Source organism: Pomacea canaliculata, linkage group LG13 (genome assembly GCF_003073045.1).
Source record: "Pomacea canaliculata isolate SZHN2017 linkage group LG13, ASM307304v1, whole genome shotgun sequence".
Taxonomy (NCBI): Eukaryota; Metazoa; Mollusca; class Gastropoda; order Architaenioglossa; family Ampullariidae; genus Pomacea; species Pomacea canaliculata.
The window spans coordinates 22268606-22291465 of record NC_037602.1 but is presented as its reverse complement, the minus strand read 5'-3'; the positions used below and the strand labels follow the sequence as shown (position 1 = coordinate 22291465).

General features: G+C 49.6%; 1 protein-coding gene across 5 annotated transcripts in view; it reads right to left on the bottom strand.

Moving 5' to 3' along the window:
* Window positions 1-3073: 3073 nt before the first annotated feature.
* LOC112554094 (C2 calcium-dependent domain-containing protein 4C-like) overlaps window positions 3074-22860 on the bottom strand; it is a 37343-nt gene continuing 17556 nt past the window's right edge. For 3 of the 5 annotated variants that reach the window (XM_025221694.1, XM_025221695.1, XM_025221697.1), the window contains 3 exons: window positions 7089-8516; window positions 6054-6320; window positions 3074-3718 (listed from right to left, as the gene is read on the bottom strand). In XM_025221694.1, coding sequence (XP_025077479.1) covers window positions 3431-3718; window positions 6054-6320; window positions 7089-8303 — 1770 coding nt within the window. In that variant the 5' untranslated portion in view covers window positions 8304-8516 and the 3' untranslated portion in view covers window positions 3074-3430. Of the gene's footprint in view, window positions 3719-6053; window positions 6321-7088; window positions 8517-16849; window positions 18995-22860 lie in introns of those variants that run through there. The other 2 variants (XM_025221696.1, XM_025221698.1) reach the window with 2 other exon arrangements.

The window sequence follows — 22860 nt, the reverse complement described above, 5'->3', positions numbered from 1 at the left end:
ACGTCAGGCACACGTGCAGCAATGCCCGGATGTTGGCTAGAAGGTGGTGTGGAATGGTTGTGCTGACTGTGAGCGAGTGAATACCTCGTACACACCTTTAGCTGGAGGAGATGAGAGCCTGTGTAGTACTCTGTCATCTACAGCATCAATTGTTTCCCAGCGCGACTGTTACATTAAAATACAAACAAACAAAAATAATACTTGCACTTAACGATTTGCAATAAATCTTGCTCTCCAGGCCTGGGATACTTTTAGATGCTGTCATTACAGTGTGACAAGCGATGACACACACACACGGAGCTGTGGCCGGTAATTACTGGTTCAGTGTGTGATGGAGACGGAATAACAAGTGACATAACTCTACCCACGGCCTCCATCACCTGGTCTCCTGCCTCCACACAATGTTTATGCTGGGCAAGCAGCCATTTGTTTTCATGAAGGCGGGGCTTCTTTTTGTTTACTGCAGGCGGAATATTTCGCAAGCTTCGTGGAGCAGTTCACCTCACGACATTCCCTGCACCCCGACAACCTGACTTTGTCTACAGGGGGGAGGCTCCCTGTACATACATGTACATGTACATACACGTGCTGCACACATTCATCGCCAGTTTGTACAGAAACAGCTGAGCTCCTGATAGTGTCCTCACACACACGCACACACACACGCATGTTCGCAAACACCCCGTCCCCCCACACACACACACCGTACTCAGTGACTCCCAGGCACGCGCGCACGCACCCAACATGCACACTTCCGGAGGTGTAGTGTTACAAAAATGTGCAAATGTCGGCGATCACAAGACTTTGGCTGGAGGAGGAGGAAGCCGGGGCTGATGCACTAATTACATCAGTCACATTGACTGCACCAGCTGACAATCGATGGCGGAAACAAGGAGAGACAAAAATCAGGCGCAGCATCGCAACAACCCTCGCCACGTCAGGCGCTGGGAGGAACAGGACGGGAAAATGTTGACAAACATTTGTTGTTATTTGTCACTACAGTGTGTACAGTCACAGCTAGGCTCCTAGGCGGGTGTTCACTATAAGAGCTAGTCTCCTAGGTCAATGTTCACTGTAAGAGTTAGTCTCCTAGGCGGGTGCTCACTGTACGAGCTAGTCTCCTAGGCTAGTGTTCACTGTAAGAGCTAGTCTCCTAGGCGAGTGTTCACTGTAAGAGTTAGTCTCCTAGGCTAATGTTCACTATAAGAGCTAGTCTCCAGGCTAGTGTTCACTAAGAGTTAGTCTCCTAGGCTAGTGTTCACTATAAGAGCTAGTCTCCTAGGCGAGTGTTCACTATAAGAGCTAGTCTCCTAGACGAGTGTTCACTATAAGAGCTAGTCTCCTAGGCAGTGCTCACTGTAGGAGCTAGTCTCCTGACACCGTGGCTATCAAGCGGTGGCAAACGTGACCCGGGGTCAAGAAACACAAGTCCGACACTCCTATAATCTTCGGAGCAAGACGTGTTTTCTTTTCTCCAAGTTGCCATGGGAACGCGACTTGAACTAATGCCGAGGGGACTGTACACAGTAGGGGCCAGTCTCCAGGGTCCGTGGTGACAAGGGAGGACAAGCTGTAGGTCTGAGTTAATATGGAGAAGTGAAGGACAAGAGCCTTTTAGCCTGGGTATCAAGCGGTGCCAGACTCCGCGGATGTAGTTTTACCCCCGGGGCCTAGTTTTTAAAGTGTAGAATATTACTTCGGGTCAAGATAGGCCAAACGGGGTCGGCTGGTCTGCCAGTGCATTGCAACTACAGAAATAAGACGCATTCGATAGTTTCCTCTGTTGCCCTGGGTAACGACTCTCCTTTCATAAAGATGGCCGTGGCTGCTACTGGGCAGCGGCTAGTCTCCATGGTGATTGTGTACGAGATGAGCTGGTCTCGTGGGCGCCATTAGGGGAAGGTGTGAGGGGACATCGGGCAGGATAATGGCTGGCAACAGCTTCAGGCATCAGCTTTGCGGAAGGTTTGCCATCAGCAACAACCATCGGTCCTCGCGAGGACAAGATTCATCTTTCCGGCGCGTGACGTGGGCGAGACATCTTGCAAGTGTTTGTCACAGCACGTCACGGTTTGTGAAAGATCATCAGTCTCTGTGGGGGAGGGACAGGTGAACACGTCACATCCACGGCTGGTGAGTCTCACCACAACCAACACCACTTCGGGGGTTGGGAGGTAGGGAAGAGACGGAGTGTTCAAGAATTTCAGACATAGGCTGGTGTGTGTAGGTCTCGCTACAAGTGTCACACCACGAGGCCTACTGACATGAACCAAGTGTCACACCACGAGACCTACTGACACTGAACCAAGTGTCACACCACGAGGCCTACTGACATTGAGCGAAGTCTCAAGTGTCACGAGATAAAAGTTGTGGCAGTGCGTCCACTACCTGAACATTGCGACTGACCGACTGTCCACCGTGTGAATGTAGTTAGTCTTCATTGTGAAACACACTCCAAGTATCAAGGTTTTTTTTTATTTTTTACATTTCCTTTTTTTTAATTATCCAACACATCAATAAAAAAGAAAAAGTTATGATTATGCGCAGGATATAAATAGAGCTAAAGATGGCGTCAAGTGCCGTTAACCACGGGAATGACAGTCGTCGATGCTGGGACAAAACCTTCTAGGAGGTCTCCACCCTGAGCACCAGGAGGTCTCGAAGAGAATGAAGTAAACACAAACGAATCCACTTGATTCTGTGTTCGGTATTCCTTAAGGAAATCTTCAGAAAGAAGAAATCATACAAAGAGGCTGTTTATTTCCTGACACTGTTGATGACAGATGGCTTAAGAAAGTTCCCCCCCAAAAAAACATCCACATTAAGTTTGTGCTTGAAAGGTCTCCAGCATTTGCACACCTCATCAAACAGAAGAGAGATGAAAATCAATTCCAAAGACGAATGATGCTGCAGGCGGTGTTCAGTGACAGGCGCGCGATAACAAAGCCATGCTTCTGATACAAGCCGGTGATGTCACCAGTCCCCACTAAACACCCCCAACACACCCCACACACCCCACACACCCACCCACACATCCACCCACACACCCACACACACACATTCACTGGCTGACGCTACCCAAGACTGTAGTTTGTCTACTAAAACTCATGTTCAAGCCCTTTGTTCCTTCTGAACGAGTGATGGAGGGAAGGAAGGAGCCCACCCACACCTGTCAGATGATCGGTGAAGAACAAGTTGAATACAATGGTGTAGTCTCGCCAGGTGCTTTTCTCATAACGGCTGCTAGTATTTACAAGACCACAAACAAGGTACCCGGACTAGGAGAATGGGTGGAGCAAACAACTCTAACCTCGCATGCACAGGCCTCGACCTTCACCTCAATGGTAGCCATGTTGGCTCACGCAGCAGTTTTCAAAGAAATGTAAAGTAGAACATGTTCAAATTAACAAAACTCGTTGGATGAACTAATTTACCGGAAATGCCGACCTGACCTGTCTGTCCTGAGGTCTGTTTGCTGACCTACTGTAACACATGTATCCCACAGTTCTGTTGGTTGCCTAGCTACTACACACCTGTACGCGCACCTTGACTTACCTGCCAGACTCACCTGTGGGAGACTTACTACGTCAGCTCTACCTGTGCTTACCTGGCGCGCCGGTGATGTGGTGAGCAGGTAGTCCCTTGGCCTGCACAACCCCACCGTCAGTCGCTCCTCACGCGGCTCCAGCAGCAGCTCCACCTGCAGGTGACCCAGATCCTGTCAGCATAGAAACAGTGCGATGTGAGTGGTGCACTGTGCCCAGATCCGATGAAAGACGTGTTTAGTGCATTATTGTGCTGTACTGTGCACGGATTCAGTACACAGACAGTTCCTGCATTCCTGTGAGTGTGTGAGTGAGAGAGAGTGTGAGAGTGAGAGAGTGAGAGAGAGAGAGTGAGAGAGAGAGAGAGTGTGAGAGAGAGAGTGTGTGTGTGTGAGAGTGTCAGAGTGTCAGAGTGTGAGTGAGAGAGAGAGAGTGTCTGTCTTGTTATCTTACTTTGGAATGCGACATGGACAAGGTGTACTGTCTGTTGTTATATTTACGTGTTTGTTTCACATAATTCACGAAAAGTTCAAACTTCACACCCTTGTCACATCAAAAGTTCTCATACTTGTTGTTGTTGTTGTTGTTGTTGTTGTTGTTGTTGAATACACATTTTCCTAGACTGTTGTTTACTTTTCCGATTTCTTCAAATAAAGTAAGTTGAAAGAAAGATTAGACAAACCAACAGACCGGCGCTTTTGCTACACCATCAGGATGGCTACAACATCAACTGTTAGTGACGTTCGCACCAAAGAAAGAAACTTCACGTACTCTACATGCCTACATGAGTGACACTAGTGGAGTGACGTACTCTGGCTGCCACCATGAGTGACACTAGTGGAGTGACGTACTCTACATGCCCACATTAGCAGCACTACCAGTGTGACGCACTCTGCCTGCCCACACCAGCGACACTAACAACGTTCATGAGCGCGGAGGCTGTGGGAGCAGCTAACGACTTTATCATCGATCTTCGTCTGACACGGGTAGCGGGCAAGGATCTGCTTACCCGGCCCACAGCTAAGGTCTGGCCACTTGGACACAACTGTAACTGATCACCTGAGCGCCACCCCCACGAAGGAGCGTGACGTGGTGTGATGCTGCACGCACGCTGGCCACGTGCTCAAGTAGCGAACCTTGCTCGGGGTCACGCGGGATGAAATTTGGTCCAACATACCGCCAGCTACAGATGGACTGCATGACTACGTCACTACATCACCGCATTACTCATTACTACATTACCGCATTACTACATCATTCATTACTGCATTACTGCAGTAGCTTTTTAGTAGTCGTGAAGATGGGGGTTGGATGGCGACATGTCTCTGTCACTGAACTTTGCTGAGTGTCACATCAAACCATCATGAGTTGGAGTGAGGGTGGGCTAGACCAGTGGTTCTTAAAGTGGTTCTTAAAGTCCGCGGACCACTAGTGGTCCGCGGGCATAAGTCAGGTGGTCCGCGGCTGACAGTCGTCATAAGTCAGCAAAGTGATGTTTACAGTGATGTATTCCTCACATTAACATTTTAATTACAAAGAACGATGTCCGTAGTTTTATGTCAACTTATTACTATACTACTGTCACAGAAGTACATTTAGTTTTTAATTGTAATGAAACAAATGCGGCAATTTAAATGTGAAATTCATAGTACAGAGTGATTTTTAGGCCTTGGTGGTCCGCCATAGTTTTTACTTAAGTAAAGTGGTCCGCGGTCTGAAATACTTTGAGAACCACTGGGTTAGACTGTGGTGTGGACTGATAGCCGGGTGTTGGGTGAGATGTTCACTGTGTGAATGTAAGGTGAGTGTAGAAGTTGTAGTAGCTTGATGCTGCAGGTGCCACGCAGTCCGTTAACATTGTAATGCTCTTCTTCTCTGTTTCGGGATCGTGAGGATACCAGTCATCTCCTGACGAGTTCATCTAAGATGATTGGTTGATGTAGTCTGCTTTGGTCACATGACTCTGCCCATCAGCATCTTGGTCCATGAACAGAATGTCATCGTGCAGAACATGGAGACTGGCAGTCCACTGACTTAGGCAGCGAGACGAGCGTGAGAAGACGAGTGAGATTGAAAGACAGAAAGGGAGAAGGGAAACCAGACAGCCACCCAGTCAGACAGCCACCCACCCAGACAGCCACCCAGTCAGACAGCCACCCACGCAGTTAGCCACCCAACCAGACAGCCACCCAGTCAGACAGCCGCCCAACCAGACAGCCGCCCAAGCAGACAGCCACTGTACTCTAAAGCAGACGCTGTCCCCGAAACTCCATCTGAAAACGGCCACACAAAGGTCAAGGGTTATTTCTCACAGGTTCAATGCTCGCACCACTGTCGGCAGCAGTCCGTTGACACAGATGACATTTAGCTGCACATCACTGTGGCTGACCTCAAGCTGACCCAGATAAATCCTATTTATAGAGTTAGGTGTGGTCAACAGTTGCTGCATCGTGGTATTCAGCAGCTACTGACCCACCCACGCGCTTTGACCTTCTGAACTGTTCTCACCTGCTCGTAGGGTTTGAAGTGGAGGTCTGTCCACATGCGGTTTTCCATGAGGAGGTCGTAGTTGGCCAGCGGGATGTTGACCTCGCCCAGGTACTCGGCCATCTTGAGGTTGTGGCCCTTGTGGAAGGCCTTGATGCGCAGACGGAGGTTCCTCAACTCGTCCATGTTGATGTCGTTGAAGAAGAACTCGCGGTTGTAGACAGGGTTACTGGTGTGCTTCACCGTCTCGGACACCTGCTTCTGCACCTTGCCGGGCATGAGGGACACCTGCCACAAAAAGTAAGGAAAGTAAGCATGTGAGTGAAGGCAACGACCTCAGGTGCTCACTCAAGTGACCTCGGGTGTCTGATGACACTACCAGCCCTGTAGGTAGTGCCGACACTACTTTGCTGACATATGAACAATTGGTGACATCATCATCACTGATTCCTTGCAGACCATAGTTGCTGACAGAGTAATGACAGTAATTAAAGTACGAGATCTCGATAACTCGATAACCCCCGGGGTGAGGGTGGGATAAAAACCTGAGTATCGGGAGACATCGAGGTCTACAAACACGTGACCAATACGACTGCCACAGGAGTTCAGGTTCCTGCTGTATGGGTGACAAGACTGCGACTGCGCCACTAGACATTACCACATTACTAGACAATCCTCTTGTCTGCCATAATCTGGGGATGGACGGAGAGGATGGGATGCGGAGGCTGCAGAAAGTGTTGTTACTGGCGGGCAGTGCTCGGGCATGTCGCATACCGAGACAGACTACCAAGTACCAAGGTCTACAGGAACGTTCCTCCTTTGCTTCAACGCGTCAAAATAATTTCGTTTCTCTTAAATCAGTAATCTCGACATTTTCTCGAATCATTAATATCTGATGTCCTGTCATTCGCCTCACCAAAGACAGACAATAGCAACAAACAGCAAAGTGTCACGTGACTCATGAGGTCCTCCACTGAGCAGACAAGAACGACAATTCCCACTACGATGCCCAGAGTTGTGTTTCCTTTTGGCAGGTCAGGAGGTCAGAGTGCTTACCTTGAAGAAGGGGTTGGTGACGATGTCGGGCCGCTCCGGGAAGCGCAGATTCTCTCCCCGGATGAGCAGCAGCTTGAGGCGGCGGGTGGCGGGGAAGTACTGGAAGGAGAACTTGATCTCCCCCCGCTCCGTCAACGTCTTGTCGTGGCCGTCACCATCGCCCCCTCCTGGGCAGGCACTCGACCTGTCGACGCTGCAGTTCTCCCGGCAGGTGGCGCCGCTGCTGCAGGCCTCGTGCTGGTGGCTGTCGCTGCTGCCGACCTCCACGCTGGCTTTGTGCATCAGCAGACTGCTGGGGGCCGGGGTGCAGGAGGGAGCGGAGTGGCGCTTGTTGACCTTGCAGGGGTCAGCTGGCACTGTCATCAGGTCGACGACGGCGATGCGGCGGGTCTGCACGTCGTGGTTGTCTCGCGCCTGTCGCCACAGCGCCGTCGTCATCTCCACCTGCGCCAACGACGACCGGCGGCGATAGTAGCGCTGCGAGCGGCGAAAGGACTCCCTCAAGGGGAGATAATCATTCTGGTCGGCAAAGACTGGAGAGCAGCGGCCGGGCGTGCTATGGTCGGTTACGGCCCCTGCCGCCCCTGCAGCCTCCATGGTGGCGAAGAGCGACTCGTGCGACCGGAAGGGGCGGCGAACAAACCCCCGCAGGCGCTGATCACCGTCCGACCGGCCAACGGGCGGCAGCGACTCCTTCCTGCGCATGTGCGGATTGTCTTTGAGCGTGGAGAAGCCGCAGCTGGACCTGCTCCTGACATGCGGATGCTCCGCGGCGGCCGGGTTGGCTGGGTCTGCGGGGTTCTCGCGGGGGTAGGGCAGATTGGAGAGCGATCGCGCACCGAAGTCTCGCAAGAATCCATGAGAATCTCGGCGAGGAGACACCGGCGCCGACCGCACCCTGACAGGTGACTTGGTGTCTGGAACACCCAGCCCCGAGAAGGAGTTGCGAGGAGACACCGCAGGGCTGGTGTTGGGGGAGCAGGTCACGCTCATGCCGCTGGAGTGACTGCGCAGGTCGTCGCTGGAGCAGATGCTGGGGTTCCGCGAGGACTCGGAGGAGCCGGGGATGACGAACTCCGGGATCGTCTGAGGCGTCACGAGGTTGGACACAAACTTCGACTCGGACTTTTCTGGAGGCTTCAGCGTCTGGTGCTGGAAGCCCGGCAAACGACACTTGGTGACCAGCCAGTCCTTCAACTCCTTCATGGAATCCATGTCGCCTTTCTTGTTGCACCAGTCGTCTCCACCCTCACACTCACCTACCCGTGAAGCCTCGCACGTTGCTAGAGCAACAGTTATTTGTGCTCATTGTGTGTGAAGGACGAGCTAATAGTCCTTGTTGACATCTATACACTACCTGCACTCACTGAGTGACGGGTGGCAATCACAGACCCGAGAAGTGTCCACCCTGGCATAGTCTGTTGATATCTTGACAGAAAGAAAATTTTAATGACTTACAGCAACATACTCACCAACATCTCTCTCAAGAACTATCCACTCACTCAAAACTTATGATAACAACAAACCATTTAGTAATACATTCATCAGACAACAAATAACATTAAGACGGTGATGTAGCTTCTCCCTACATACACATCTGGACAAAAAACAAACAACACTAATATTGACTGAAACGTGACAGGGAAGAGTGTGTTGTTGTGTTGTTGTTGTGTTGTTACAATAATTAATGAAGGCGACATTTAACATGTAGAGAGAGAGACATTGACATTATTTCCCTATCCATTATTTTCATTTATTGTTCTTTAAAAAAATGTCAAATGTGACAGACAAAGCAGACAGATTGAAGTCAGTGACAGACGAAGAAGACAGACTGAAGGCAGTGACAGACGAAGAAGACAGACTGAAGACAGTGACAGACGAAAAAGACAGACTGAAGACAGTGACAGAAGAAGAAGACAGACTGAAGGCAGTGACAGACGAAGAAGACAGACTGAAGGCAGTGACAGACGAAGAAGACAGATCGAGTTTTCAAACAGTAGTTGAGTGACGAGGCAGCTCGAAGTGACAGCAGACGTTTCTTTTAGAACTGAAGCTCATTGTCAGTCTCCGTGACAAGAGCATGGCATCGGCATGAACATGGCCGACTATCGATTGGCCTCCTCTTCCTGTCTTTATCCCACGAGAGGAACAAACACTCAGGGTCCATAACTGCATCATTTGAGGGCAGCCCTTTCCCGTCTCCCGCCATTTTGTACCGCAGAACGGAAGTCTATTGACGCGCCATCTGCCCAGTAAGACACATAACCCTGTTAAATATTTTATTGAAAGTTCAAGAGGGCGCTACGTTCGGTGTAAAGAGATTGGTCTAAAGGTCTGAGGTCACGCCTGACAGCCAGAGAAACCCAACATCAGCCAGGAGTGGCTTCGTCAGCCACTCGCCAACATTTGTACTCTTGCTTCTTGACACATCGCCATTGTCTTGTGTGGAGACGTGGCGCGGTATTTGGCGGTATTTGGCGGTATTTACATCCTTTACTTACCTGTCATGTTAAAATACATTGTCCTCACTTTGTGTTTGTGTGTGATTGCTGAAAGGAATGAACACAGTAGTTGTCTGAGCTTCACAGCCTCTCATTCCTCCTTCAGACTTGCCAGTCCTACATGAGCTGTCATCTTTACTGTCCTCTTGGTGGCCATAAGTCGTGGCGCGCCACCTACCTCAACATTTATTATTTATGGCTGGGATGTGCTGCCATATCGATGTCCACAGGCGCTGACGTAGTAAACACGTTAGAACGTCACTCACACTTTGTATCAGTTGATAGCCACGCCACATATGGACTCAACTGTCCAGTTGTGACGTCACATGAACCTGGTGTTGACGATGTCACGACACCCTGCGCACGTGTTGTTTGATGAAGGTCGCACGTGAAACCCTAAGTATAAAAGAAAAACAGAAAAACTTGAAAAAGCAACTAAAGTTGTGATGGTGTCAACAGCCACTTGGTCCATTGAACCACACCACTTGAGACCAGTCTCTCGTACGTCACTTGGCATGACAGCACTTCAAACACTGTCAGGACCGAGGCTGTGGCTGCTGTTGACAAACATCTTGACCTACAGCAGTTTCTGTGAGAGGTGGACGAGGTGTACACGATGTCCAACACTCCGTACAACCACCTGGAGACAGTGAGTTGCGGTCTTGACTGATTTCTGCGCTTGTCACACCGCACCACCTCTGTTCTGGGCACAAGTTCTAGCTGCACGCCATCCCACCAGTTGGCTTTGTGGATCCTGGACTTTGTACAAGCAGGCAGCAAAGTTTCCTGAGTTGTCTTCTCAGACATTGGTGTCACCTGCACAGGTTCCCTCCACGCTGCAGGTTGGCTGCCCAGAGTTCATTTCTCGTCTCGGGCACGTTGTTCTTTCTCTGCACGTGGCATCTGTTTACAGGGCTGGCTGCCTGCCGTAATATTGCCTTAGCTGCTGACACGGCGTAAAACACCAATTTCCCCCCCCCTCCCTCCACGCTGCATGGCGCCACTGCTGCTCCTACCAACAGTCGTAGACGCACTGCGGAGAGGAGATGTCGTGTAGAAGTTGTGGGCGACACTGACTGGCTGTCACTCCTACATGACTATGAACATATGAACATATGAACACGTTCATAGTGCCGCTCTTCCTGACAGTCCGCTGGTTCATTGTCTGCGACGTCTGAGACTAAGAAGATGATGCTGACAGGACAGCGAAGCCTGAGACAGTCATCAGTGCTGTCCGCGATGACATGCAGGTGTGAGTCCGACAGATGTCCAGGTGTGCATGTCTGTGTGCGTGTGTGTGTGTGTGCCTGTGTGTGTACCTGTGTGTGTACCTGTGTGCGTGTGTGTGAGGTGAGAGCTTTACTCACTGTAACGTGCACTTAACTGTCTGTGAGTAGCGCAGGTGACGTGTACTTTCTGTAACCGCCAGATCACTAACGTATTCAAAACGAGGTCTGGCAGACAGCCAACCCTTGTCCCAAGCAAGAGATGGTGTGAGGAGGCAGATGATTATTTCTACTGTGAATGGCCGTGAGCCGGGTACTCTACACAAATCAAGGCAGACTACTCCACCAGCAACTCCATTACCGTCGATTGCGCCCCCTGAGGGCGCCAAGTGTCATGAGTGTCATGGCGGCGCTGGGCCTGATGCTCTCACCAGTCGAAAACTAGCTTACAAGGCCGTGGTGTCCGGTCGTGATGGAGACGGAGACAGGAGTCGTGGGAAACAAACAGCAAGACAAGACAGACAACTGCAGCACGAGCTAGTGGAGAGAGAGAATGGAGAAGACATCAAGTTGTGGGAGGAAAAAAAGCGGCAAAATGGAGGGACGGACAAAAATGTAGCAGAAGACGTTGTACAACAAGTGAGCACTAAGTGACCATTAGTAGTTTAGTGACCAATAGTGCTGACACTTAGTGACCATTAGTGCTGGTGTAGCAAGATAGATCGTTGAGCAAGATGACTCGTTGAAGCGAGGTGTGCTCATGCGTAGAAGGTCCTCTAGTGTTGCTGAATGGACTAGCAGACATGTTCGTGGTTTTTTTCTAAATCAAAACCAATAATAAAGCGTGAGTTGTGTGTGTTTAGCTTTTTCATGTTATTTTTATTTAAATTCGACGTGTACTTACTCTGTAGCAGACGATCAAACACCCACTCGCGCAGGGATATCAAACAAAAGTAGTCCACTGTCCACATCACTTGCAAGCTGTAATAATTTGAACCTAAAAGTTTCATTTGTTTCTCAAGTGTTAAATGTAACTTTGTAGTATTTTATTTCTTGTAAGGTTCAGTACTTTCTCTTCGCATGCCTCGCTTCAACGACTCATCTTGCTCAACGAGTCATCTTGCTCAATCATCTATCTTGCTACACCGACTGTCAGGCCTGGCAAAGAGTTCAATAGTCAGAAAACAGTCAGCAGCTCAACAGACACTGAGTAGTACTTGACCTTTGTCCTTTGCCGCTCACCGCGAGATGTAACGCGACACTGCGTTAGTACGTGCCTGGAGCGTCACTCCAATGCAGCAATGCAGCACGACAGACACGATGCAGCACGACAGACAGTATGCAGCACGACAGACACGATGCAGCAATGCAGCACGACAGACACAATGCAGCACAACAGACACGATGCAGCACGACAGACACAATGCAGCACAACAGACACAATGCAGCACGACAGACACGATGCAGCACAACAGACACGATGCAGCACAACAGACACAATGCAGCACGACAGACACAATGCAGCACGACAGAACCAGTGTCGACACTAATCACAATGAGACTCACTAAAGTGGCCGTCGGTGAAGGAGGAGCAGAACAAAAATTCGAACACAGGGCAGATAAATACAAAGTTTTTTCCGGTTTCCTAGTCCTGACAAAAAGAGATTTTATCTCCTTATTTCCAGCCTTACAACGGCGGAGCTTATGGCAGCTCACATCTGAAACAGCGAGCCTGGGTGTTATCAGAACATCGCTCTCACCATCGGGCTTCACATCAAGACAGCTGCTCTGTGTCGTGGAGTATTTGTGTAAACCATAGGGAGACGACTAGAATTCGCTTTGTCCTGTCATCCACAGTGTTGTCCATAGGAATGGGAATCCCATGGGAATCCCATGGGAAACGTCCCATGGGATGGGATGGGATGGGATGGGATGGGATAGCACACACTTGTATTTCCCATGGTAGTCGATACTTGATATTGCAAAATAAATTTACTGTTATTTCATTCATCAAGGATTTAAATCTTTCCTCTGAATCATCTATTGTATGTGAAGTAGCAGGAATTATAGAACAAAAGCCGAAAAGTGGTTTTCAGTGTTGTCCATGGTAAACATCCCGTGGGATGGGACGGGATGGGACAGGCATAAATTGCCATGGGATGGGATGGGACGGGATAGAAAAATATGTCCCATGGACAACCCTGGTCATCCATCAACCGAAACTTGAATTTTCTCAAAAAGGCATTTGACATGAGCAACACCTTGATTTCCCACCCAAACCCTAACGGTATATATACAGTGTAGACATCACGTGGTAACCTAGGTAACCAGATAACCTAGGTAACACAGTGCAATGATAACATTTTGTAGACTCTGTGGAGGATGTTGAGGCTGTGAGTGACAATCTGACAAACACACCGACTGATGTGCAGGCCTAGTGTTGACATTCACTACAGGCGGATGTAGCAGTTGTAGTCCTTACACTAAAAATAGTTTTCACAGCTGGCAAATGATCTTGGACAGGACTGTTGTCTGCCATCAGTCCTCAGGCTTCAGCGCCTGACAGTAAAGTCGCTTGAACTGTCGAATAAAACATTAACACAGCTAAGGTGTCATCAACAGTCCACATCACCCGAAGGACACTCATCACAACAAACCGAGCTGCAGAGACAAGGTCTTCACGTGACACTACACCAGGTATGTGTACTATGATGGACTGTGGTGAGCTGTGTGGACTGTGATGTACTGGGTGAGCTGTGTGACTGTGATGTACTGTGGTGAGCTGTGTGAGCTGTGATGCACTGGGTGAGCTGTGTGGACTGTGATGTACTGTGGTGAGCTGTGTGAGCTGTGATGCACTGGGTGAGCTGTGTGGACTGTGATGTACTGTGGTGAGCTGTGTGGACTGCGATGTACTGTGGTGAGCTGTGTGGACTGTGATGTACTGGATGAGCTGTGTGGACTGTGATGTACTGGATGAGCTGTGTCACTGGCTATATCTGACTCTGGTGTGGTGTACTAAGGTGTTCTTAATGCTGTAATATACGGAAGTGTGCTCTGGTGGGTGTACACTTTGGACTGGTGTGGAGAAAGCGAGTTAGACCATGCAAATCCGGGTAACTCTTTGATAGCTATTAACATCCGGGACGTTTGATAGCCAGCACATCCGGGTCTTTGATTGCGTGGTAGACATGTGCGTCCAGTCACCGAGACTAGTGAGGGCTGAGAGAGTACAATGAGCAGCTGTACTTTGTTGTTTTGCACGTGAAGTTCACCCATAGCTGTTTCTAAGACAAACGCACAAAAGTAGAAATTGCTGATGACCCCATGACCCCATCTGTAGCGCCTTGAGGCGACTTTTGCGCGTTAGCTCAACGCTCGAGGTCCTGCATGGTGACAAGTAGTCTGTCAACAACTCGCACGTGTCCGTGTGTAAACAGCAGAAAAGCCTCAAGATGGCGAGGAAGACAAGGTCTGCAGACAGGACCTCAACGTCAAGCGCGCCACCGCACGTGCCACTCGAGGGAGGACGCTGCGGCGTAGAGTAGAGCGCACGTGCTGTAGGCCGGGGGGGGCAGAGTGAGGGAAGGGGAAGGGGCCGTCTACACCGTGAAGGAGAATGAATTCAATTTATTTAACATGACGTCTGCTGTCTGACAGCGGCACGAAGCGACAAGCGAGAACCGGGTGGAATTACCTGTAATACACGGGGCAGGGGGTCGCCTGAGGGGTCTGGCAACGACTGTCGAGATGGAAGATGGAGGGTACTTCACACCGCGCAACCTCCCATCACTTGACAGCAAGACACTGTCAACAACTGTGGTGTTGATTCTTGTGTAGCTTAGTGCTACCACCCGGACACCGGACAGCCCTGACCGTCGCCTTGGGCTGGACTGTGTGACGTGTAGCAGAACAGACCGATACGGGTGTGCACCCTGGACTGTGTGACGTGCAGCAGAACAGACCGATACGGGTGTGCACCATGGACTGTGTGACGTGTAGCAGAACAGACCGATACGGGTGTGCACCCTGGACTGTGTGACGTGCAGCCGGGTGCGGCTATAAAATGACGACTAGGTGATGCACAATGTAGTTTGTGACGCACGACAGCTTTAATATTGCATTGTAGTGACGTCTGACACAATCATTGTACAACTAACGACGTAGTGACGTCAGTCATAGTTACTGGAGTACTGAAGTTGACATGACAGCACGTCTGTACGTGTGGACCAGAATAATTCAGATAAGTTAAAGAAGCTGGTAGTTACTGTACGTAGTGACACTCATTACAACTGTCTGTACATGTAAAGTGGACATCCACTACAAGTGACGTATATATTTATACACTGGCACTATATGTATATATGTGTGTGTGTTCATTTCTCGTATACAGAAGGATCATAATACTGAGTAACGCATACAGCTGTTGGAGCGTCATCAAAAGGAAGACAGCTGTACACTGACACTGACAAGGCAAGAGTGGCGGTCTGTAGTAGGACTACATCGCTGACTACAGTGTGACACACAGCTGGCAGTACACACACTTCAGTCACAAACACTTCCGGCTTCAGGTGCACTGCTGCTGTGCTTCCGTCTGTCACTACAAGCAGCTCCAGCCCTACATGCGCACAGCTGTACAGCTGTACTCCCTTGACGCCCCACCCGCCTGACCCCTGCCACCAGACATGTCAACATGTCACACAGCTGTCTTGTGTCATGCAGTCACCCACTGAGCTGCCAAGAGTAGATTGTTTGCTCCATGTCATCAAAGTCCATGTGGTCATGTTTACATTGTGTTTGCTGTCGTGCGTCAAGTCCTGGCACGTGCTGTGTCACGTGCTGTGTCACGCTCATCTGCATGCAAATGGCGCATGATCACGTGCTCACTAATAGCGGGAAATCCCCGCGGGGGATTAGCGGGATCCGGACAAACAAGTTGGCGGAATCGATCGTAGGCCAAGAGGCAGGGGAGCCGACACGTACCCCTCGACCACCCCTAGCCTTCCTCCTCCTCCCATCACTCCCTCCACCACCACGTCAGCCCCTCAACCCTCTCACTGCCACTGTCACATGACAACATATCAGTGACAGAATAGCAGGCTATCTGACTGCCACTGTCACATATGACTACATCCAGTGACAGAATGACAGGCTGATTACCTCACTGCCACTGTCACACATGACCACATCAGTGACAGAATGACAGGCTGACTACCTCACTGCCAGTGTCACGCCAACAGCCGGGGGGCTGAGCTCAGACTCAGACTCACATTGAATGAACTCAACTCATTCATGGCGGAAACAGACAGGATGAGCTTCAGCCACCAGGACTGTGCTAGCCCAGGATACTCTGAGTTTTTACAGCAGCTTTTGTAGGACAGACTTCGCCCTACTTTGCCTTCAGAACTTTTGTGCAAAATAACACAATCCTGCTCCGTGAAATTCTGAAACGAAACCCGCACAGTCCCCCGCGGGTCATAGAGGAAAAAAAAAACAACAAAATCTACTTCTCGCTGGGAAAGCCCTCCCTTGAGTGAGTTGACGACACACAATGTGTGGCGACATCTTGTGTCCGCTGATGGCATGCAGTCACCAAGCGAATTTCTGTCACAACCGATGTTGACAAGAGAACAGAAGGAATCGGGGTGGGAGGGGCTGACAGAGACTTTGGCATGACAACAGGGAGGAGAGGGAGAGGCGGTGCTGGCAACACGGGCTTTACACACTCACCGCTAAGACAGACTTGATTACATTAACCACCGACTGGTGCAAGACGAGCTTTGGCCATGGTGACATCACCGACAGCTGGTGGCTGCGACTGTCACCTGAGTGCCATGCTGTGTGTCAGTGACAGTGTGATGGTGGCTACATGCTACACGTGATGGGCTTAGACTTGACTGCCATCATCACGTGGTGCATCATGGGACTGGGGCTTGACTGCCATCATCACGTGGTGCTGGTTCACGACTTGATTACAATCACTAAATAAAAAGCTACAGATTGCAATCCAAACTTTTAAGAAAATATTCGAAACCTGCTGTGGATGATGAGTAGCCATCACTTATTTCGCTAAGAGGAAGCTGCTTTCCCTTTGTGTGACGTCATCACGGAAGTGACGTCATCTGCTGTCGGCTCAACGTGATGATGGTAAACATGATGATTGCAGCACTGAGAAGCGCTCTCTGGCGAGGACGCTGAGCCATCAGTGCCTGCGATGCCTCCAAGACAGGCCACGTGACAGGAAGCTGGTAGAGTAGGGGAGGAGGGTTGAGGAGGGGCTACGTCATTAGGAGTGGTCTTTACGAGCTGTAGGGTGGCCAGAATCGCTTCCCTGTCCACGTGTGGTCCCGGGGAGGCGAGCCGTGGACTACGGGCATCAGGCGGGTGGGGAGGTCCACGAGGCCTTATCATCGCCTCACGCTTCTCGGCCTTTGACTGTCAGCTGCTGTAGGCAGCCATGACACTGGCTGAGCGCTCACGTGACTGTTTCCGATGTCAGTGCCCCTGAATCTTGTCAGTGCTGAGGGCGCTGTGTGACTGTAGTCAGGACATTTATTTAGTCACTTAGCCCTCATCAGTGCCGAGAGTAATGACTTGCTTAGTCTCACTGTCAGCCATTTTACCCTCGTCATTGGGAGGCTCTCCTCCAGGGACCGTCCCTTCCTCCCTCCCTCTCTCTCGCCTTCCCCGTCTCTCACTATTAGTGACAAGGGGAGGCAGCGAGTCTGATATCAGCTTCATTATAACATCAAAGAAACCTTCATGGTCAACAGAAAAGTGACAATATCTCCTTGCGACTTGCTGGCTCAGTGTATCAACCAAGTGTCGAGAATTCTCGCGGCTGACGTCACTGCAGGACTGGCAAGGAGTTGGCTTTCGTTTTTGAAGACATTCTAAAGTGTTGCAGGAAACAGTTTCACTGAACAACATCGGAAACACTTAGTATTTACTGACTGTGTGTAGGATTTCCATTCAGTTCCCGTTAAATGCAACCATCTATCGTCGTCAGTCCGGAAAAGAACTCACATGAGTGAGTGAGTGACAGTCTATTCATCCATCAAGAGTAACAAGCGGTTCCAATGAGTGAACAAACATTAATCTTGGCTTGCAGCCAGAATGTAGAGAATCACCGACACCAATGCATGGCGGGAATATGCAAAGCTGTGGCTTGGTGGAGGGAGGGGACCAAGTCATTTCTCATCACCTCCCTCAATGAAAATGCAACTGCCTCACGACACTAACGGTGTTTGTCCCTCCCTCAATGGAGGAATATGCCATGACCGACAGCTGCCATGAATGAGACAAGAGTTTCAGTTGGTGGCTGATACACAGTCTGCAGGCTTCTTGCATCTCGCCGTCTTCGCAAGATGGCCACCAACCCTCCCCAAGGGGGGAGGCTGATGCCGTCTGGGAAGGAAGAGTGCTTCCACCGGCAGACGATTTCTCACTGTGTGGAGGGGCCGGGACTGCTTGCTGTTACACGTGACAAGTCTGACATGATTACTATGTCTGTCACCACCGCCTGGTGTTACACAGTAAGACAGTCTCCCTCCAGTCTCAGTCTCGCTTGCTGAAGTGATGTGACATGTGTACACAAGCAGATAACTGCGAGGCTGTCATCTATAGATGTCCTACTTGATATAGTGTTAATGACCATCGTGTGTGTAGTTGTCTTGCCAGACTACTGATGTTGCTGGCCTGATGACTATTCTTCTCTCTGCTGGTGAAATAGGAATGTTGAGGTTGGATTGATATTTTGATTTACCTAGCACCATCATGGCATCCTGTCACTGAACCCAGCTCATCACCATAATGGCACCCTGTCACTGTCAGTGTACCCAGCACATCATGGCCCCCTGTCACTGTACCCAGCTCATCACCATCATGGCCCCCTGTCACTGTACCCAGCACATCATGGCACCCTGTCACTGTCAGTGTACCCAGCACATCATGGCCCCCTGTCACTGTACCCAGCACCATCATGCCACCCTGTCACTGTCAGTGTACCCAGCACCATCATGCCCCCTATATTGTAACAATATCTATCACTACCACAACACTACATCAATTCAGCATTAATACTCCCATCACGTGACACACACTCCACTACAACGACGATGTGCCCACACGTAGTGACTGACGACTACGGCACTAAGTGCGAGTCCACTGTCACCATTAGTCTCACTACGGACGTGTAGGTGGATTGCTGTCTGTCTGCCGAGACCAACGCTCAGCCTCTTGCCAAGTGATCCGCTGTTAGTCTCGGCGAGCCTGACCAATGAATGTGACTAAACCGGAAGCTTTGTAGTCTCATGCCTCGTTTTAGCAGTTAACTGGAAACAAAATCGTCTGCCAGCAGTCCCGGGATATTAGTTCGTGGTCTAACAGTTCTCAAGCGGGAGTGCGAATGTTTCATGACAACATCCCACACATCCCATAATGATTATAACAATATGCAGGGGTTCAAGGGTCGCCAGATTCAGTCCACAGAAGTGTAGAAAAGGAGGGTGTGTAGAGGCTGAGAGCGAGAGTGAAGCCCCCACCCCGGTACACGCTCACTGTGCACGAGGGAGGGTATTGCACACATCCACAGCCGACATCACAAGGGAGGCCACCCGCCGACTTCACTCACAGGAGGCTGCATGACAGCGACATATGACTGAGGGTCTTCATGCAGCCTGCCTTTGGTGTCACGTGACAGCAGGCGGTGTCTGCGAGCTCGTCCTTCAGTTTCTTGGAGTGAGTCTGACACTTGGGCAAGCTTGTCGAACACTTGGGCACAGCTTGTCGAACTTTTGTCAACTTGTCACTTGTTGTGTCGAGATTCTCATTCAGTTTTGGTCGAGCGAGTCAGACGGCTGGGTGAAGCTTGTGGACCACGTTACCTGACTTCTCGCCATGTTCACACTTGTCGTCTGCTCATTCGCTCAGTGACGGCGACCTCTGCCACTGAAGCCACACCAGAGGCGCGAGGACACTTGAAGGGTTTGCTGGTATTAACACCTCGTGGACAGAGGTCTTGATGTCAGGCACAGAGGAAATGACGGCGGGGCGGGGCGGACGAAAGATCCATTATTTTCCTCCTCTCAGTGTGAGAGAGAGAGAGAAGGAGAATGTGTAAAAGTTCATTTATTCATTTTATTGCAATCCCTGTACCTCAGCCCTCAAACTGACTGGAAGCTCAGTGGGACAGACAATCAGGGGAGGTAACTCAAAAGAAAGAAAACGTCAAGGAAGACCGCCTGAGGAAAGAGGGGAGAGAATCTGATCCTTCCATCAGTTGTACGACGATGACGATGATGACGACTGCTGTAACTTTCACTACTTCTCCCATCACATCATCTACCATTTGTGGTTCTACTTCTTCCCTCTTTCTATTTCTGTTTGTGTTTCTACTTCTTCCCTCTTTCCATTTCGTGTTCGGCATCTTCAGAAATGAATATGATGTCACGGTCAAGCTGTACTGGTGTGATGTCAGATGTACTAGTGTGATGTCACGGTCAAGCTGTACTAGTGTGATGTCACGGTCCAGCTGTACTAGTGTGATGTCACGGTCCAGCTGTACTAGTGTGATGTCACGGTCCAGCTGTACTAGTGTGATGTCACGGTCAAGCTGTAGTCAATTGTCAATGTTTTTCAGTCATTTCAAAGCCTATGGCAAACTAACCCTCCATACAGTTTGTGTGTGTGTATTCAGTGAGAGTTGTCTGTATACGCCTATCCATACAGAACACACACACACACACACACACACACAAAGATAATTACAAATTAGTGTTAGTTCTGATTATGCAATGTATCAATCAGCAACATATTCACACAGTAATAATAACCTGAAGTGTCTGTCTCTACGTGTTAACGAGACTAATTCATCTGCATCGTCGGCTTACATTTGCAGCAAGCCTGTACAGTGGCGGCCTTGCCACTGGTGTGAGAGATGTTTGCAGAAATCAATCAGTGCCGATACTTTATGTTGTAGTTGTTTCACCCAGTCGACACAAAATTCAATTTGGGCGGCGACAGGCCGACTCCATAATCGTGTGAAGTAGCCGCCACTGTGTTTGCAAACCAAATGAGGCGAGTGTGACCTGACCCAGCCCACCCCACACACCCACCCCGCACACCCACCCCGCACACCCACCCCACACACCCACCCCACACACCCACCCCACACACCCACCCCACACACCCACCCACACACCCACTCCAACACCCACCCCACACACCCACCCGACCTGTCTCCTCCATTCTCCCTCTACCCCGCTGCTACCCAGGCTCACAGCCAGTGAAGCCCGTTAGACACCCGACTGGACACAAGTCTACACGAGGAGTGCACTTCAAAGTTTCGATAGACAGACACAAACCTTTACTCCCACTTTTCTATGTCAAGGTCGGTCGTCACATCGTCACAGAATCCTCCCTTCCCTCCGTCGCCCCCATCACTCCTCACAACTCAAAGTTGAATGACGATTGCCACCAAATGTAAGAGAAAGTTCAATTTATTTTTTTAAATATTGATTCTGGATAAATTTGGGATGTCGATTCTGTAACTTTTCCTCCGTTTTCTGGATAAAAAGTTAAAATGCATTTATGAACGGATTAGAAAAATGTGAAATGTTTGTAAATGTTTTATTAAGGTGCCTCCATTGCATTGTTATTGTTGTTGTCAACAGGACTCACGCCTCCTCCACTCACACAGGCTCAAGTGTGGTCAAGTCACTTCGTGTTGTTATTTTGTAGTGCTGGGTTTACTTCAGTTATTTCACAGTCATTTCACAGTCATTTCACAGTTATTTCACAATTATTTCACAGTTATTTCACAATTATTTCACAGTCATTTCACAGTTATTTCACAGTTATTTCACAATTATTTCACAGTTATTTCACAATTAGTTCACAGTTATTTCACAGTTATTTCACAATTATTTCACAGTTATTTCACAATTATTTCACAGTCATTTCACAGTTATTTCACAGTTATTTCACAGTCATTTTACTGGCATTTCGCACATTATCCACTGGAGACTGACACAAGTGTTTCCGCCAGTTCTGTGTCCTGATGTCCGCTGAGCTCTGGCACAACACCGACACAAGCACTGACCACAGCTCTCAGCCTTGTATACCTCCTGCACCACCAACCTTCTGACACTCACACAGACAAACCAACAGGAAGCCCAGTGAACGGCGGTGTTGGACTTTCCCCAGCAACGTGGCAGACATCGATCTTCAAAGTCTTGAGACCTAGTGGAGGGTCCTGCTGTCCTCCTCCCCATACTTACAACTACAGTCTTTTCAAGTTGTCATTTATTTCTCCCTTCTTTCCCGTCTGCCTGTTACATGTTGCGTCAGACTTACTCCATGTCTGCTTGTGTTTTCTTCCTGATTTTATCCGCAACTCCTCCAGCCACGTTTCTCAGTTCAAAGCGGCGTCCATCTTGGGTCAGGGTTCGTGAGGTCAAGCTGGAGAACATATTTCTGTCCAATGGCGAGGTCGCAGGTTGTCGTGAGCTGTTGTCACCTGCTGCTCAACCCTGAACATTACACCGGCAAAGTGCGAAATGAGTGCAAAGAGTTATTAAGCATCCTTACATTAGGGCTAAGAAGGTTATTTTTAGAAACCAACTGCTGTTGCCCGAGGACCACTCAGCCTTTGACAGCCAAGTGCCGTCACTCACCGGAAACGGCCTGGAGCTGCATTCCACTCGTGACGTCACCACAGGTGATGGACATGGCGGTGCGACTATCGCCTGAAGCTGACTGAACATTTTCTATTTGTAGATTTTGATGTAGATGTTCATCACACAGTGACACAGTGAGAAGAAAATGACAGTAACAACATAAAGGTGTAAGTACACTTATGACGTCACACAGGCTCATAACATTTTATTCACCTGCTCTGTTGACTAAGCAGCTAACTGCCATGACACAGCAAACCTCAGGTACTGTGACAGTCGCAGGTGAAGACTGCATAGTCCTCAGGTAGAACTCGGACATTGCAGGCAAATACTTTCACGTGGCAATGTCCAGTGTTCATGTGACAATGTT